At 38.7% G+C, this 17,776-nt stretch overlaps 5 protein-coding genes across 8 annotated transcripts in view; all 5 read left to right on the top strand.

Annotated features, from left to right (window-relative positions):
• rbm24b (RNA binding motif protein 24b) overlaps positions 1–3,129 on the top strand; it is a 9,225-nt gene extending 6,096 nt beyond the window's left edge. Inside the window, exon 6 of the mRNA XM_025061792.1 lies at positions 47–3,129. Coding sequence (XP_024917560.1) covers positions 47–309 — 263 coding nt within the window. The 3' untranslated portion in view covers positions 310–3,129. The remainder of the gene's footprint in view (positions 1–46) is intronic.
• Positions 3,130–3,216: 87 nt separating this feature from the next.
• grinab (glutamate receptor, ionotropic, N-methyl D-aspartate-associated protein 1b (glutamate binding)) lies at positions 3,217–7,900 on the top strand. Of its 2 annotated transcripts, none has more exons than XM_017038214.2 (7): positions 3,217–3,634; positions 5,028–5,339; positions 5,432–5,535; positions 5,818–6,018; positions 6,229–6,357; positions 6,442–6,585; positions 7,105–7,900. In XM_017038214.2, the coding sequence occupies exons 2-7, from the start codon at positions 5,063–5,065 to the stop codon at positions 7,255–7,257; spliced, it is 1,008 nt and encodes a 335-aa protein (XP_016893703.1). In that variant the 5' UTR covers positions 3,217–3,634; positions 5,028–5,062; the 3' UTR covers positions 7,258–7,900. The 2 variants fall into 2 exon arrangements, with proteins under 2 accessions (XP_016893703.1, XP_008321530.1); XM_008323308.3 differs by having other exon boundaries at positions 3,220–3,634; positions 5,025–5,339.
• Positions 7,901–8,102: 202 nt separating this feature from the next.
• smpd5 (sphingomyelin phosphodiesterase 5) lies at positions 8,103–14,027 on the top strand. The gene is given in 10 exon segments (XM_017037583.2): positions 8,103–8,635; positions 8,704–9,518; positions 10,544–10,840; positions 10,842–11,766; positions 11,864–11,939; positions 12,071–12,211; positions 12,310–12,399; positions 12,693–12,756; positions 12,843–13,002; positions 13,126–14,027. Coding segments are annotated over 8 exon segments (1,719 nt in total). The 5' UTR covers positions 8,103–8,635; positions 8,704–9,518; positions 10,544–10,685; the 3' UTR covers positions 13,234–14,027.
• A 167-nt stretch (positions 14,028–14,194) lies between these two features.
• On the top strand, positions 14,195–16,895 carry malsu1 (mitochondrial assembly of ribosomal large subunit 1). The gene is made up of 4 exons (XM_008323306.3): positions 14,195–14,561; positions 16,063–16,238; positions 16,335–16,416; positions 16,508–16,895. Exons 1-4 carry the CDS (start codon positions 14,261–14,263, stop codon positions 16,660–16,662), a joined length of 714 nt encoding a protein of 237 aa, XP_008321528.1. The 5' UTR covers positions 14,195–14,260; the 3' UTR covers positions 16,663–16,895.
• A 155-nt stretch (positions 16,896–17,050) lies between these two features.
• The window catches only part of LOC103388362 (MAGUK p55 subfamily member 6-like), a 10,850-nt gene continuing 10,124 nt past the window's right edge, over positions 17,051–17,776 (top strand). Inside the window, exons 1-2 of one of the 3 annotated variants that reach the window (XM_025061791.1) lie at positions 17,055–17,427; positions 17,526–17,755. The gene's annotated coding sequence lies outside the window, so the exon portion shown is untranslated. Of the gene's footprint in view, positions 17,756–17,776 lie in introns of all 3 variants that reach the window. The other 2 variants (XR_003051592.1, XR_003051591.1) reach the window with 2 other exon arrangements.

Genomic DNA, 17,776 nt, shown 5'->3' with positions numbered 1-17,776 from the left:
CGCCCCCCCCTGCTGCTCCACAACCACCCGCCCCGGCCGGCCCCCCCCGCCACTTCCCCCTACCTTGACTATACAGGGGCGACATATGCTCAGTACTCTGCGGCTGCCGCGACTGCTGCGGCCGCTGCAGCTGCCTACGAACAGTATCCTTACGCCGCCTCACCTGCACCAACAAGCTACATGACCACGGCAGGATATGGATATGCTGTCCAACAGCCGCTAGCCACCGCTGCCACGCCGGGAGCGGCGGGGGGAGCAGCCTTCAGCCAATACCAGCCTCAGCAGCTGCAGACAGACCGTATGCAGTAAAAGCATTAAATTGCCTTAAAAGGGAAAACCAGGGGCAGTTACCTTCTCCCATGAGGAGAACATAGAGTGGAGTGCAACTACAGAAGACGTTAGCTGTCACTCCTAGGTTTTATACATAGTCTGTATATAAGAAATGGATGTAACTTCCAGCTTTGAACTGCGGTTGCAACCCTGAGGTCACCAAGTAGAATAGAAATGCTTTGGTAGTTTTGAAAGTCATTCTGAATAAGTTAAAGGAGTTAACTACAGCTTCTAACCAAACAATGTCACATTATTAAAAAAGCATTCCCCATTAACAAAAGCTAATAGGGAATACTAGCAGCTTGTGGGCTAATTGTGGCCACCCAGTCTATTACAAGCAGATCTGCCACTTGATATTTATTTCGAGAGAATCTGGCCTTTATCGTGACTCATAGAGCCAGTAATGGCCTGCACTCACTGACATGACAGTTGTCCCAGCGATGCCTTCAGTGTCCTAGGGGGGGAAAAGTTGCAGCACTCTGAACACACTATTTCACACTTGGAGCCTCTCTGTTGTTGCGTTCTCCTGAGTTTAAAAGCAAATTGGCTTTATAGGTTTTTTGGGCTACTCACAAAGTAATTAAATTATTAAATCTGGCACAGTCTGTGGTTGAAAGGTGAAGACACTACTGTTTGAAGCCACTTAAGTTGATTTGGACCAGGGGTGCCCACACTTTTTTGTTATGGGAGCTACTTTTCGAATGACCAGGTTCAAAGGATCTACCAAGATTGTGTTACTGATTAAATACATGTAGCTCTAAGGCTAATATAATTCTTTTTTTTTTTAGTATATTGTCACTACTACACTCCCTTTGTGATCTACTGGTAGATCCCGATGTACTTATTGGGCACCCCTGATTTAGAGTAAATGTGGCTCAGATACTTCATAAGAATCATTGACAGTTGTCTGGCAGTGAGCATAATTTAAGAAATTGCTAAATATGTTAATTGTAAATAGTTTATATTAGGGCGTTCAGAAAAGTATTTATTTACTTATTTCCTAAAGTGGACTTTATTTAAATGCTACAAAATATTGAGCTCCATTTGATCAGAGACACATCCATAACTAACGGAGCTGCTTCCTATTTACTCCAGCAACCTACCTTTTGCCACCATTTGGCTGCATCTGTTTCCTATATACGGTCTATGGTTTGATCTTAGCAGTCCTTCCACCAAAGAGCCTGATGAAAGACCCCATACACATGCAGGTAAATTGCTGCGTACTTATACTCAGGCAAGATCAGTATTTTGTCAATCTTGAATTTACATTATTATTTAATATTTATTGAGCAGTAAAATACTATTTAAGATTCATCAAAATACACGCGCTGGACCTCATCTTGACAATTTTCACTATTGTTTGTACATATTTCTATTAGTTAGTTTCTTTTAAAAAAATAATAAAATTCAGTGTATGTCTTATAATCAGGTTTTCTTCCCTATCATTTGAGAAACGATCGTTGCGTACATACGTAGAGAGCAGCATGTTATCATCATCATGCCGTTTTCAGTATTTCATAGTTTTGGACCAGTACTTTGTTTGGTAAAGCTATGCACACATTTCTAGAGCGATTTAGTTAGGAATATTTTTTTATTTTAAGTAACTGTGTGGAGTGAGATAGCGTAGACTTCCTCAAGTTGTTTCTTAGATATTTTTTCTTATGAGGACACAATGCTGGAGCCCTCACTTTTCCCTTTGACTGCAGCTCAACTAAACTCAGCAAAAGGGAATGTAATGTCTTTGAATGTGAATCTCTGGCTATAAAAAAAACCCACTCACAATGTGCCTTTTAAATTATGCTATTTATGTATTTATTATGGAGCCTTAGAGTAAAAGTAAACTCTTTATTTGTGTTAAATTGTCACTCCGAAACCCATTGGTCCTCACACACAGGCTGCTGAATTTCTCATGATCAGGAGAGTATGTGGGTAAAGGATGTTTAAACTTGGCTTAAGAACAGAAATTTGAGTGGGAAAAGTAGCAATAACTCTTTTTGGGTTTTTTTCGGTAGATTTAATGTTGTCTAAAATATAGCCTTTATTATTTAATGTCTCTTTTTATACTTGACCAGTTTGATAAAGGACAGTGTGACCACTGTTTGGACGTTTTAGACTTGTTTCTTTTTCTCTTTTTTTCTACATTTAATGTTGTTTGACATTGAATGTCTTCCATTGCAGTGGCATCACTGTTTACCCTGCAGTTTCTAATGCATGACTGACAAATGATGCAAATATTTAATATGTGAAATAAAAATATAAAATCACACTCAACATCCAGCTCTTTTGTTTATTTTATTTGGGTTTTTCTTGGTGACTCTAGTTCACTGGATAATGCAGCCCCTAAAATAGAAGGCCGAAGGTCAAAACTCAACATAAACAATCCACTTTCTTTTTCATCAGAGGATTTTAGACTCTGAAATAGATTTAAAATTTTAATAATAATAATACAATTAAATCAAACATGGGAGATTCTTTTTCTATTTGGTTTACAATTATTTTCTGATTTTCAATATTATCTGAGGTGCCTACTTACAAAGTAAATTGGTGATTAACAAATTAAATTAAACAACCCATTTTGGTTTCCTCCTCTGTGCTCTTTTTAAAAGTCCTCAAGTCCTGAACCGCCCTCCATGCTCTGCGGAAGCCGTTGAGCGTTCACCTCTTTTCCGATAATTTACGTCGCCTTCTTCTTCTACGTTACGCGTCAACACGTAATACAATGGAGTAACAGCGCTGCATTTACGTACATTTTGTGAAGTTGGACACCCTGTTTTTTCGTGCCAAACTCCAAAAATACGTCTGTTATTGGACACCCTGTTTTTTCGTGCCAAACATGCGTGAATATGCGTGTCAGTAACACGACTGCGATAATTCTGTTACCATGAAGATCCTATGATTTGCGATCTGGTGATTTATGACAATACAGTGTAGCTTACGTGCAAGTGCGGATACGTCCACCTTTCAAGACTGCCCACTTTACGTTTCATCCTACATGCGTGAATACGTTGTTAGGTATTTGATTAAAATTTATATTTTGTTTATAATCTACCCTTTTTTATCACACACGGTTTGTGTTTAAGATAACAAGCGTATTTTAAATGCGTTGGAAACGATTTTATAACCGTGTCAGTATGATTGAAGGGGTCCGTGAAGGCAACGCAATCATTCCGCAACCTTGGGGGCAGGGGACGGTGTACTGGTTTCCTGTGAGTTGGTAACCATAAATAAGTGTGTATTTTTTCGAAAGAAAGACGTTTTTCCTCGAGAGGAAGCCCCGTGGGATTATCATCTGACTGTAAATAATGTAGGTAATATCCAGACACTGGTTTTAAAATTGATATCAATTTGTTGTATTTTCTATGGAGCTAACGTTGTGCTTTGGCAGCGAACACTGGTTGTATTTTGCCGTTACCATTTAAATCAGCAATAATGTTACACGTGTATTTTACTCTATTATTTATCATTAATTGAATTCTTGACAATTATCAAACCGAATATGGTCTACTTTGGTTATATTTATTTTTCATGGCTGTAAGTGACATTCGTGGCCTAAAACTAGCCGGAGAATCTCGCGAGTTTCAGGGACTGGGGACAAAACAGCAGCTAAAGCCGCTGGGAGGTCGATATTGAAGCCAAGAATATTTGGTAAAAATCAAGTTAAATCAGCCTTGGAACAAGATTAGATCGACTAGGGACAAAACGCAGTTTGGTTTTAGTCAAGATATGTACAGGTAAAGTGTGGTAAAATGCTTCCTGTTCGGATTTCATTTTGACAATATACTGCGTGTTGTTATTGTTGTTTCAAAGCACAGTCGTATTCTGTGCTTTGGAAAGAAAAACATGATTTTTTTTGTTCTATAAATACATAAATCCATTCTAATAGCTTATAATGGTTCACAGTTAGTATATGATGCTGTGAAGCTCTTTACCGTAACTAGGATTTATTCAGTGGAAATATTTACTTGTGGAAAATAAGGCATATAAATGACAGCATTGGTAGTCAAACGATGGAACATGTACCACCAGTGTACCACAGGGGAATTTTGTTAAATATAGACGTTGTTGCTTGTTGTGTGTGCAGTGCTCCCACATTGTTCCTGTGGTTTTGGTTTTGCAGTGATATTTTCGCTTTATGTTTCCCAGATGCTTTCTTGTTTTCTTACGTTATCTGACAGTGTGTAAAACTGGTTACAGAACCACACTGAAATGCAAAAAACAATTCTTAATCTAGTAGCATAATTTACAGAGATGGAGCCATGACTTATACTGAGATTTTACAAACGTAAGTGTGAACATAGTTACTTCCCTCATATAACTGATCTGTATTAATCATGATTAATTGTGATGAACTGGGTGAAAAGAAAGTCTGGCTCAAACTCATATCTGCCCCTGATGAGGGATCACAGACTACAGGCCTTTATTCAGAACACTAATGATGCTAATGATTTCGAGGTTAAGTAAAGCACAGTAAATGGATAACGCTCGTGTGTTCAGAAATGCTCGGCTAAAAACGGCCTCACGGTAATAAAACAGAGAAATATAATACCTGGTATTGACATATCTACTGTATATCTATGATTACTTTGTTGTTCGAAGTACTTCCAAAGAGTTTTGAATCCATTACATCCCATTTTAAAATCACCTGTTACTTCTGCTTCGTGATGTGTCACATTAACCTACATCTCCCTTTCCAGAAGTGTTTCTGTGAACAAAGTCAGTCTCTGAACCAGAGATGACCACAGAGAAGATTGAATGGTACCCAGTCCCGGAGAGCCCCCCTCCTCCGTACCCCCCAGGGGAGCCAGCATTAAACATGAACATGCCAGGCCCCAATATGTTCGCAGGGCCTGCTCCTGGTGGTCTGCCGTTCCCTCCTCCTACTGCTTTTGGGCAAGGTATTCCCGGTGGTTTTGGGATGCCTCAACCCTCAAACCCTCAAGGAGGCATTGGATTTGGTGTGAATCCATCATCCCCTCCTTATTCTCCACCCATCCAGAACTTCACGGATGGTCAGTATTTTCTAATAGTACCTTGTGTAGTAATTCATTAACTGACAGAATGAGTTGTGAAAAGTGAAGGTTTTCGGGTGCTGTCATTGCAGATGATCTTTATCCAAACCGGGATGATCCACCTGCCTTCAATGAGAACCAAGACTTTGACTTTGGATTGGACAACAAGACCATAAGACGAGCATTTATTCGCAAGGTGATAATCCATAGTTTGAGTGTCAGGTGTTTGTGGTTCTAGTGACAACATTTACCTTAAAAAATAAAACATTGTGTTTTATTTTTTGGGAAAAGACAACATTTGTCATGAAAAATTTCCATTCATAATTAATACTTTATTATGCACCAGTAGAATAACAGAGCAAGGAGGTGTTTTCCTTCTTTACCACATGTGTATGAATCATGTTATTAAGTACAAATAAACTGGTTCACTGTTTACATCTTTATCTTATTTTGGTTAATTCATTTCTCTCCATTTCAGGTTTTCCTGGTCTTATCAGTTCAGCTGTTGGTGACGTTTGCCTTTGTGGCTGTTTTCACCTTTGTGGATGAAGTGAAGGCGTTTGTCCTGGTGAACCAATGGACCTACCTTGTCTCCTACGCTGTGTTCTTTGTGTCGGTGTGCGTGATCAGCTGCTGTGGAAGCTTTCGCCGTAAGCATCCGTGGAATCTGGTCGCACTGGTACGTCTGCTTAGATTTTGTTTTCCCAAAATAGGAGGAGTGCAATGATCACAATGTTGACTGACTTCTGATTACATCCTGGGAAAAGACAAACATATTTTCCCTTTATCTAGAAAATGAAATAAATTATCCTACAAAGGCCTTTTCTTCTCTCAAACATGTGCAAAAGTGTTCATATACAGTCTCTCTTTGTTCTGCTTTTCCCTTCAGTCCATCCTGACTCTCAGTTTGTCCTACATGGTGGGAATGATCGCCAGCTTTCATGAAACTGACTCGGTGGTGATGGCTGTGGGGATCACGTCAGTGGTGTGCTTCACCGTAGTCATCTTCTCTCTGCAGGTCTGTACTTGTGTCAGCTCCCTCCCCTCGTCTTTCTCATCATCACGTAAATGAACCAGAATATCTCTGCACTTCCTTCCACAGACCAAGTATGACTTTACTTCCTGTCACGGAGTGCTTTTCGTCTGTCTGGTTGTGCTGATCTTCTTTGGCATCCTCTGCATTTTCATCCGTGACAATATACTACACATTGTGTATGCTGGACTGGGAGCCTTACTCTTCACCTGTGTAAGTCCAGTCTCTTCTGCCCGGTAATGGTGACAGTGATGACAGTGAGCACACTCAGGCTTCCCATAGGTGATTGTATTTGATTAGGTCACAATGTCTGATATATGACAGACAATGATGTCTGTTGATCTGGGTGTGTGACAGAGGGTTAGAGTATCCTACTCAACTTAGATTTAAAGGCAGGTAAGCTTTATAGTAAGCTCTTTATATGTTATTAAAAATCAGGTTTTATGATAAAATGACATTTTTTCATTCCTAAAGTAAGGCTGGTTGATGTGATAATTACAAGTTGTACCACAAATTACTATAATGTCAGCAGTTTGTTTATCTATCTATCTATCTATCTATATCTATATATATATGTATTGTGTATGTGTATATATATATATATATATATATGTATATATATATATACATATATATATATATATATATATATGTGCACCATCACTCATTCTTTTTTTTACTTCTGTACTTTTTTACTTCTTTTTACTTCTTTTTTTTACTTCTGTGTCTCAGTTCCTGGCAGTGGATACGCAGCTGCTGCTTGGCAACAAGGAGTTGTCCCTGAGTCCAGAGGAATATGTCTTTGCTGCTCTCACACTCTACACTGACATCATCAACATCCTCCTCTACATTCTTGCCATCATTGGAAAAGCAAGAGGAGGCTGAGCAACAGGAGAGTGGCTCTGGTTCTGAAGTATAAATGTTAATTGTCATAAGCTTGATTTCTCTTTTTGTCTTGTAGTGTGCACCAATCACATAAATGTTTTTAACCCTCTGGAAATGTTAATTTCCTAGGATATTATACAGTTTTTTATTTTGTAGTTTTGATGACTTTTACCTGCTGTATAAAATATTTCTTATGACAGAGGAATGTTGACCAATTCAGTCATAACTCAAACTTCACTAACTTGCCCCCCAAACACAGTTTTTATGTGTAACATATTTTGTGTTGAGTTGATATGGAAGTTAGATTTCCCACCTGTTATAATTAGCTAAATAGTTATAATTTGAATCATTCCACCTTCAGTATTTCTTGTTGAACACCAACACAGTCTTTGGTAAATACAGACACACTGCAAATGTCTGGATTAGACCATCTGGTTTGCTTTTTCTTGTTGACTCAAATCCTGTGCCAAGAGAAATTGTTTAAGCCTAACTAGTAAGTCAGCTTTGTTGGAAACTATTAATGACCAAAAATACATAAACTGAATTGTCTGCTAGAGGTTAAAAAAATCCAGTAAGTGCACTTTGAGGTGGGACTTTTGTCCAACTACTGTTACAGAATGGAAATACATTTTTATAGTTTAAATGTGTGTTCATCATGTCGTATTCTTTCTTAAATTTAATTGTAGAATGTTGGTCAGTTTTGTTTTTGGTGTTTTCTTCAGTGTCATTTGTGAATCCGTTTGTGGTCCAAAACTTCAACCTCCGTGTTGAACTTAAGCAAAAACAAATGCTGTAGAGATTTTTTAAACAATGATCAAATTTAACAACATTTGCAAGGGCATGTTGCTTTTGAAAAATCAGAATCTCCAACCTCTTAAATGGTAGTCGAATGAGAACGTGCTGTAGGTTCTTTTCTTCGCCAGTAGATGGCAGACGCGATTCAGTTGAGCTGCTACGAAGGGAACTTGGAACCATATGGTTTGGATTTAGTTCAACAACATATGAATAAGACCGAAACGGACGCGCAGGACTTAGCTTTGTAAATAACATTTTTATTTGAATGATATTTGGAATTTGTAAAATTTTAGTGTTCCCTGGACGCCTCACCACTAATTCTTGAAACAACGTTTCAGAACACACTGCCATTATTTTCTATGAGAGGAATGAACTATGGAGAAAATACTATACACTCGAAGATAAAGATGCTTTTGTTGTCCTTGCATGAGTCACATGCAGTGGATTTAAGTGTCTCTTTGCTTAGAAATAACCACAACGATTACGTCAATGTATATGCTTATGCCCACATCTCCCTCCCTATAGCATTCTCTCCTCTATATACCGGTAATGGCGTATCGCCAGGAGTAAAACATGAATAAAAGTTTTTTAGTGTACTAAAATCTAAAAAGTCAGCAGCAATGTATCGCCAGGAGTAAAACATGAATAAAGGTTTTTTAGTGTACAATCTAAAAAGTCAGCAGCAAAATAGAAGCTTGCTTATATTATATATAGTTTTGTTACTGTGTAACATAACGCTAAAGATCTGCCATCAGAGGCCCGTGTACATTGATAGCCAATCGACTCACATACCTGGACTGAAAACCCCCTTAAGAATAACCATTTACAGAGAATGAGCCTCAGGAAAAATGCTTCAGGAAACTGATGTCAAACCTGTTTAAAACTAACAAAGTCAGGATGGTATCTACAGTATAAACAAAGGTACACAACTGGCTTTTAGGATGTTGAGTTTGTTTTAGTCTGCAAAGTAAGTTATGTCTGTGTGCAGAAATGTAGCTTTTAAAAACTACAAAGCCTATAAAATACAGGATATACTTATTTTAATGAATAAGAATAAAAGAGAATATCATTGTCATTAACTGTGTTTACGTTGCTGCATATTATCTTTGCAAGATACCACGGTGTTGTTGGGAAATTTCAATTCATTCGCTCAATGTATCGACAAAACCTGACAATTGTGATTCCGATTGTAATCGTACAGGATGACAATCCACAGACAGGGCAACTCAGGTGAGGTCACGTGACAGGCGGACCGTGCCGACGTGACGTCATCGTTAGGGTGTGTCTTAGAGACAACGCAGTGATCCGCTTACAGGAGGCAGAACGGACTGTATTGATCTAGATATTACGTTAAAATCCAGAGATAATGTTGATTTCTTAAAATCCTGTTTGGTCTCTTGAATTTGTAAGAAAAAGACGTGATGCAACGCAAACTTCTGGACTTTTCCGGTTGGTTTCACTCTGAGGTAAGAGAACTCCGCGTTAGCTCAGTTTTCTGAGTTATGTTAGCGTAACATGCGTAAACCGCACAGGTGACAGCGTTCATCACACTGTTCACACACTGTTCCATCAGCGTACAACATCCGAGGAACAATGAGGAAAACAGCTCAAAGGATGCAAAGATGTAACATGGGTGGACACCAGCAGTTGCATTAGAGTCTAAAGTCCCGCTGTGTAGCTTATCAAACAAAAAGAGTTAGCTGAGCTAATATCTACACAACCTTTAGAGCAGAGACTTCAAACACGGACTTGGATTCGAGCACAGATGTAAACATTAAACATAGACTACATACAAAGTTCCTGTAAAAGTAAAGTAAAAAAAAACAAAAAACTTTAGTGGCTCAAAACCTTGGGGACTGGAGTTCCTTGACTCTGAGTTTGAATCAGTTAGTCAGTTTGACCGGGATTATATCGTTGCTTTTAGGGAGGACTCACTCACTGATGTACTGTTAGTTAAAAACAAAGTAATTACAAATGTTTAATAATTGACCTTAGTTGGAGATTCTGAAAAAATACTTAATTATTTAATGCAAGTTATGAACATGTATCATTTGATGAGTGTAGTATATAATTATCCAAACCATATATTAATTACTTCACATAAAGTTATTGATGTACGATTTAAATATTAAAATGTCAAAATCTAAACATATGCAAACAACAAAGTCAGTATTTGAAAACACAGGCGTGGTATTCAGTTTTTTTTGACGTCTTATTTGCCTTTGGTTTGCACACTGTTCAGTTGTTGATAACTGAATTAGGAGCTATTCACACTCGCTCACTTTAAGGTGATATTTATCTGTTGTATAAAATGCATCCATCAGTCTGATGGCCACACTGCCTCTGGCTTTACTATTACTCTTGTCAGTTGTTTCTTGTTTTCTAAAAGCAGTTCACACTGAGGTTTTCTGATCTGCTTGTTCAGACATGAAGTCGTCATGACTTAGGAGCCTGGTATTTCACTCAACCTTGTCTGTGTTTGCTAATGCAGGAAGGACGGAACCTTTTAAAAGACATTCTGTCTCTTTCTCCATCTCCAGTGTCTAGGAGTTGAACTCATGTCAGCGATGAGTGTCCAGGAAGAAGCCCTAATGTTTTTAACAGGCATTGCTGCCTAGAACCAGGTCGGGGTCATGGCTCTGCAGTTGTCTCCCTTCCCTAACTGCTGTGCCGCAGGCCTCCATGCTGTGGGTTGGGCTCTCATCTTGCCCTGTTTTTGGTTTCTTGATCGCGTCATTGCTGTGTGTAAGTCCACTACCCTTGAGCAAACCGGGAGGGTGGAGGAGGAATCTGCATCCCCTCAAGGTCTTCTTTGGGTCTATTCTTTTTTTTATTCTTTTTCTGGCCACAGCCCCCTTGGCCTTTCTGGGCTTTCTTCTCTGGGCTCCCCTGCAGGCCTGCCGCAGACCCTTCTACTATCACTGGGAGGCGCCTTCCTCACCGGAGCAGGAGTCGCACAGAGGCTTTGAACTGGAAGGAAAAGCTTCGTTTGGCTTTGCCACGGCCAATCTGTGTCTTCTGCCCGACAGCTTGGCTCGCTTCAATAACCTAGGGCACACCCAGCATAGGGCCACTGCCATTGGTCAGCGTGTCATGCAGGGAGTGTGTCAACCCAATATCCAGATTTTTGTCGACTCCCCCAGCAGCTCCGGGGCTCTCAGCTTGTCCACTGCCACAACCCCCACAGCTGCAGGTAGACACACTCAGAACTTTGTAAACCAAGGATCAGATGAAGGAGCTGATCCTTCAGTCTCAAACCCTGGAAGTCATGTGATCTCCGTGGCCTGTGATGATGCAGTTGATTCTCCTTCACCTCTTTTAAATTCCAATCAAAACTCAAACCAGGAGGATGGAGTAAATCATCAAACTGCTCCAGGAGCTTTCCCCTCCCAGGGTCTGCACCAGCAGGACCACGTACCCTGGGCAGTTTCTTCAATGTTTCCTGCCAACGTGGATATACTGTGCCTGGAGGAAGTGTTCGACAAGAGGGCAGCGAAGAAACTAACAAAAGCACTGAGACCCCGGTTTGGACACATACTGTACGACATTGGTGTGTATGCCTGCCAGCCGCCATGCAGATGTTCCTCTTTCAAGTTCTTCAACAGTGGACTGTTCCTGGCCAGTCGATTCCCAGTGCTGGAGGCCCAGTACCACTGGTTTCCCAACAGTGGTGGAGAAGATGCTCTGGCGGCCAAGGGCCTCCTCTCTGCAAAGGTACATCAACCAATGTCACATATGTTGAAATCTACCAGTTGCTACTGTAATTGTGCTACTGTGGTTGTTTCACTACGTTATTTTGTTTGATTTAAAGGTGCTAATTGGTCAGAATAAGAAACAGAGGAGAGTGGTTGGCTACTTTAACTGCACACACCTTCACGCACCTGAAGGTAGATTTGTTATTTCTTTCCACTTACTTACTCACTCTACATACTACTACTAGTATACAGAATATTGTAGTTACCCTTTTTTTTAAAGTTGACTTTGTGTTATCCCACACTTTTCTATCTTTCGCCCTCAGGTCAGGGTGAAATCCGCTGTGAGCAGCTGAACATGGTGACCAAGTGGATTGGGGATTTTCAAGCTGCCAACAGAGACCCTGATGAGGAGGTTGTCTTTGACGTGCTCTGTGGGGATTTGAACTTTGACAACTGCTCACCTGGTGTGTTGTCTGTTTGTGCTTCTGGCCACTTTGATCGCACGGGTTTTATGAAAACATACAATTCACACAAGTGTATTTTTTTGTGTGTGTTTGTTTAGATGACGCCCTTGAACAGAATCACTGTCTGTTTGAGGAGTACAAGGATCCTTGCAGGGCGGGGCCGGGGAAAGAGAAGCCTTGGGTCATTGGTTGGTTGCATTTCAGTACATTAAAGTGTTGGGGACAGTGGTTTGAAAGTGTGGTTGTACAGTATGATGTATTGGCCAATAGACAGGAACAGCATCAGGCAGGAAACCAGTCTGAGGTGGAGATGTGGATTCTTTTTGAAGCATAGCAAGTGGGGACACAAGAAAAACAGGTTTTTGAGAAAATACAACCTTTGGTCTGTAAGATAAGATCAGAACTTTACAGCTACATGAGATAACAGTTCTCACCCTTCTGCTTTATATGCAGTTTTTATTTTAATAATTTTCTTCTAAAGGTACTTTACTGGAGCAGCCTACCTTATATGATGATGATGTAAACACTCCAGAGAATCTACAAAGGTACAATTCAGTTCTATTCTTTAGTTTACCGACAGAGTAATTTAATGTGAACAGCAGTATGACATATTTTTTAATTTGTTCTGTAGGACCTTGGAAAGCGAAGAGCTTAGAAAGCAGTACATTTCTCCTCCTGTCCCGGCAGAGGGCTGTCCGTTGGTTTACCCCAGTGTCGGCCAGCCGTGGGTCGGACGTCGAATCGACTATATCTTGTATCGGGAAAACTCCATTTCAAAACACTGTCAAACAGTATGTGTCTCTTTGTGTTTGTCTACCTTCTCATCAGTCATTTCTACCTTCTCTTATGCGTCTGTCTGTGTGAATGTACAAGTACCTGCAGTGAAATTACACTTTGTTTTTGTCTTCATCCAGGAAATTGAAGAGTTGACCTTCATCACCCAGCTGGCTGGCCTAACAGACCACATACCAGTGGGTTTGAGACTGAATGTAATAATGGACCCAGTGCATGATGACGTATAACCACAATGTGAACACAGCCTTACATTTAATCAAAGGGAACTATATGTACAAACTAGTTATTTACCTGGTTTCTGTTCAGGTACTATCTATTGTTGACCTACTCGTGATTTTAATGATGTTGTAACGACCACAAAGGTTTTACCTCAGGATTATTGAAATTTTATTCCAAGAGAATTTTAAGACTTGGTTTAGCCATTGTGTTATTTATAATTACAATTATAAATGTTATTATACGGAAAAAACATTCTGCATGTTTTACTATGCAAAGTTTATTATTTTGTTGCTGCAGATGAGAGAGATGTCTCCAATACTCAGGGTTCAGGTATGTTCACTGCTCCAATGGAATATTTTTTTCCCTTGGTGTCATTCTTCCAACTTAATTTATGTCTTAATTTCTTTGTCAGTCAGAGTTGTTCTGTGGCAATCTCAATCTCCACGTTACATTCTTTTTTTCTCACTATGTGTCTTACACAAGAGTCAAGTGAATGAGAGCGAGTGCAAGCCTTATATTATATAGGTTATAAGAGACAGGCTACATGACATTAGCTGTTTCAACAGATGTTTTTCAGTGACAACATCTCCTGAAAAATGACTTGATTACATTGTTGGTCAAATATTTGCCTTAATGCTGTCAAATAAATGTATTTGTTGTACTTCATCTCAGTTTATGTACTCATCTATTTCTTATGTGAATTTACTTTGTCCTATTTTTAAATTGTTGTCAACAGCAGAAGTGATGTGATGGAAGCCTGTGCTTTTCTTAGCCCACAAATAATAAAAACTATTATAATATTTTTTATCTACATTCTATTATTTCCGTTACGTAAATAACTCCTACATGGTTATCGTTTTAATACAAAATACAATTTTGAAGCAGCTTAAGTTATGTGGTGTAATACCGCTAGTGAACGATGGGACGCGTTTCTCTCTTTCTCAGGCAGGACCCGGCAAATATCGAAGAAGTCAAATAAAGATCGTCACTTCCTGTTTTTAGCTTAGCTGTTGGCTCACAAACACAAACGCAGTGATGATCGGAGGAGTAAAAATGCCGAAGGTCGTCTGCCACAGCTACAGGGTACTATCATCTGTGGTGAAGAAGAACATCTCACTGAGACACACGGGCGTTTTTAGAAGAGACTGTTCCGTTTACACACGTCAGTGTCGACGCTTGTCTTCACCTTCTCGTACGCTAGCTTCAGCCTCATGTCTGCAGCGGCCTCACGTTTTGACCTACAGTGTAGACACAAGAAGATGCTTCTCAGATGGTTACAGTGAAACAACAGAGGAAACACAGCAAGTGGAGAGCGAAAGCAAGATCTCAAGTCAAAGTAAACTGGCACTTTTGTTTCTTTAGGCTTTGGTTTTAAGTCTTCTGCAGTAATGATCTTAATTTTAATTAATTGAACATTTAACCCTAATATTTTCGTGTATCAACATTCATGAATATATATAGTGTATGTATTGGTCTAGGAACAGTCACATAGGTGAGGAAAACTGCTTATTAAAGTAAAAAAAATATACCGCTGTTTTTATTATATTAAAAGGCATATATTAAAACAAACATGACTATATCATGTCGAATGTATTGTAAAATGCAGTTATTTAATGAACAAACAATTCAAAATAAATTCGTCTTATGGGGATAAGTGCTTTTCAAATATTTTACACTGCATACCACCTTTGAAAAACCTTTGCTACCAAAGTATCCAGAGTACTACTATAGTTCCAAACAGACAAGCTAGATTACAAAACCATGAACTATCACTACAATTGAAATGCATATGAAAACAAATCAATTTATTACATTTTATGCCATAAGGAAGCACAAGTCCCATCAGTGGTACATGTACCATAGTTTGAGAACCACTGGTATAGGATTTGTGGCTGCATATAATAAAATCCTAAAATATACACTCCCTCAAAACTTAAATAAGGTAATCTTTTTTTAAAACGAGTTTGATCCTTCAAAAAATGCTGCTGGATACATTTCAGTTTTTTGTTAATGTTGTAGTCTACAGCATTCTATGTGTAAACACTGAGCTGTTGGATCCTCAACTGGTGACTATGGAGGGCATTTACTAAGTGTGGTGAACACATCATAATGTCAACAAACAGTTTAAGTGGATTAAAGCTTTTATCCTACTGTGAGTAGCCATTAGAAGATGGGTTGAATGTGGTCATAAAATCAGAGCATAGTCATAAACAGTAGCCAGGTTGACTGCTCCTTTAGTATCTTAATGTTCTCATACCAACATCCTGGTGTTGCAAAACACTTCTCAGACCAGACAGTGTTTTCCAGTCGTCTGTTGTCTTGAGTTAATGTGGCCTCACCTTGCAGTTTTCAGTTAACAGGAGTGGCATCTAATGCGGTCTTTTGTTGTTTACCCTGGGGGTGTGCAGGTATAATTATCCCAGTAGATCAACAGTTATTAAAAAAAAACAACAACTCGTGGCTGTCCATCTTTGACACAAGCAGCCATGACACATTTAGGTCATTTTTAAAAACATTTTTCCATTCTTAACGACCCTGAATATAAATAAACTGCCTACATGCTGTAAATTGCTGCATTGTTGGCTACATTACCTTAAAAGAACAAAGGAAATTTAGGGAAGTATGCCATAAGGTAAAATTTCAACTTCAATGTTTTATGGTTTAATAATTATACACTTACTTTGAGTGGGATGGTTACAATATTGATAACATTACATTTTTAACCAGAAAATGTGCAAAATTATTGTAGATACTAACAGTAAATAAAAAATTAAATATGGGGGATTCAATATGCTTGAAGCTTAAGAAAGTATTTGATAATTTTTTCTTTATATTAGAAACTTCAGAGAGTTTCTGTCTAGATGTGCTGGTGTCTTTGCTGCGCCAGGAAAATGCTGTGGACATCTGTGTGATCAAAGTTCCAGACCAGATCAAATATGCACAGTATTTTATTGTCACTAGTGGAATTTCAACTCGACACATCCGTGCAATGGCACTTTATGCCATCAAAGTGGTAACATTCCATTTTTATTTGAATACAAATATTTATACAAAGTGTGCACAGTGTCTGTGATTTTAAATATACACCCATTGATTTTTTTTCCTATAGTACAAGTTCATGAAGAAAAAGGAAGATCCAAATGTAAAATTAGAAGGAAAAGACTCAGAAGATTGGATCTGTGTTGACTTTGGTATTTAAAAAACTTGTCTTTAAAGTAGTGGTTGTGTATTTTAACTGCTGGTAATATACTCACTGATACTGTTGATTTATCTCCACTTCAGGTGATATTGTTGTTCACTTAATGCTGCCAGAGACCAGAGACATTTATGAACTGGAGAAACTCTGGACTCTACGCAGTTATGATGAACAACTGATGAACATGCCTGAAGAGAAGCTTCCTGAAGATTTCATAGCCGAAGTGGACATAACAAAGTGACAATCCAACACATGTAATTTTGTTCACGGACTTTGCACCGCACACCAATGAGCGTATCAAGTGTCTGCATAACATTTCTTTGTTTTGGAATCTTTTTATTAGCACTTGGAGTGTTGAACACCACATTATTAACGCTTGTTGATCTGTAGAGTTATAGTCCCTCCTAACAAATGATCATGATGCTGTTTTAACTTTCCATGTTGTTGAAAATAAATTATTTTTATAAAGTTAAAGAACGTTTAAAATAGCCTTTTTCACTTTTGTTTAAGAGACAGTCGAGATGATGAATTTACATATATATATATATATATATATATAAACTATTGTTTTATTTTTCCACTTATATTCATGTTTTTTGTCACCTTTTTTCAATAACTCATACCACATTATTGTGAAGTAGTGTCTTGTCATGCTAATATATTTATGAGACTATTGGTTCCGAAACTATCTTCTATTAGTTAAATGGAATACGAATGGGTATTTTTTAAACTTCTTCATTTTAAAGATATAAATGTCATGACAATGTGCCAAAGCTGCCATTTGTACGTGGACAAAGCTACTTCAACTGTATGATATGGACATGGAAATAACTATGTGGCATGAAATAACATGTGTTTATGTGTGAATGTTGCCAGTATTAACTTTATCCCTGTTCAACAACGCCTATATGATGACAGACTTCTGTTAAAGATGACACATCAACACATTGATTTGTACTGCTGCTGACGACAGGTTGTGGTGAAATCAATGGGAGGAAAAGTTTCGGTAATGTGATCTAATCTCTAACCATTATGTTCACAAAAAACTGTTGAATGAATGGGTCATTTACCATCTGCTGTGGTTTATTTCTTATATTATTATAGCTTTGCCCCAACGTGTAGATGGAGCTGTGCATGAGTTCACACATCACAGAACATGAATTGCATTCGGTGTCAATAGTGTAAGTCAGTGTGTGTGGACCGGGGGCTGACTGAGAAAAGGGGCGCTGACAGACGCACCGTGCTCCCAGCAATTACACTATCAAGTGTGTTTGGAAAAACTTTGAAATGGAGGAAACGGAGGCATCGTAACTGGACGACGCTCATCTAACAAGGTATCGTATATTACCTTTATC

The sequence above is a fragment of the Cynoglossus semilaevis genome, chromosome 13 (assembly GCF_000523025.1).
Source record: "Cynoglossus semilaevis isolate Cse_v1.0 chromosome 13, Cse_v1.0, whole genome shotgun sequence".
NCBI lineage: Eukaryota > Metazoa > Chordata > Actinopteri > Pleuronectiformes > Cynoglossidae > Cynoglossus > Cynoglossus semilaevis.
This window is presented reverse-complemented; position numbering and strand designations above follow the sequence as displayed.

Coding starts and splice junctions, on each gene's coding strand:
- grinab (XM_017038214.2), top strand. CDS start 5,063: ATGACCACAGAGAAGATTGAATGGTACCCAGTCCCGGAGAGCCCCCCT. Junction 6,358..6,441: donor TAGTCATCTTCTCTCTGCAG/GTCTGTACTTGT, acceptor TTCCTTCCACAG/ACCAAGTATGACTTTACTTC. Junction 6,586..7,104: donor GAGCCTTACTCTTCACCTGT/GTAAGTCCAGTC, acceptor TCTGTGTCTCAG/TTCCTGGCAGTGGATACGCA.
- malsu1 (XM_008323306.3), top strand. CDS start 14,261: ATGATCGGAGGAGTAAAAATGCCGAAGGTCGTCTGCCACAGCTACAGG. Junction 14,562..16,062: donor AAGCAAGATCTCAAGTCAAA/GTAAACTGGCAC, acceptor TCTTTATATTAG/AAACTTCAGAGAGTTTCTGT. Junction 16,239..16,334: donor CACTTTATGCCATCAAAGTG/GTAACATTCCAT, acceptor TTTTTCCTATAG/TACAAGTTCATGAAGAAAAA.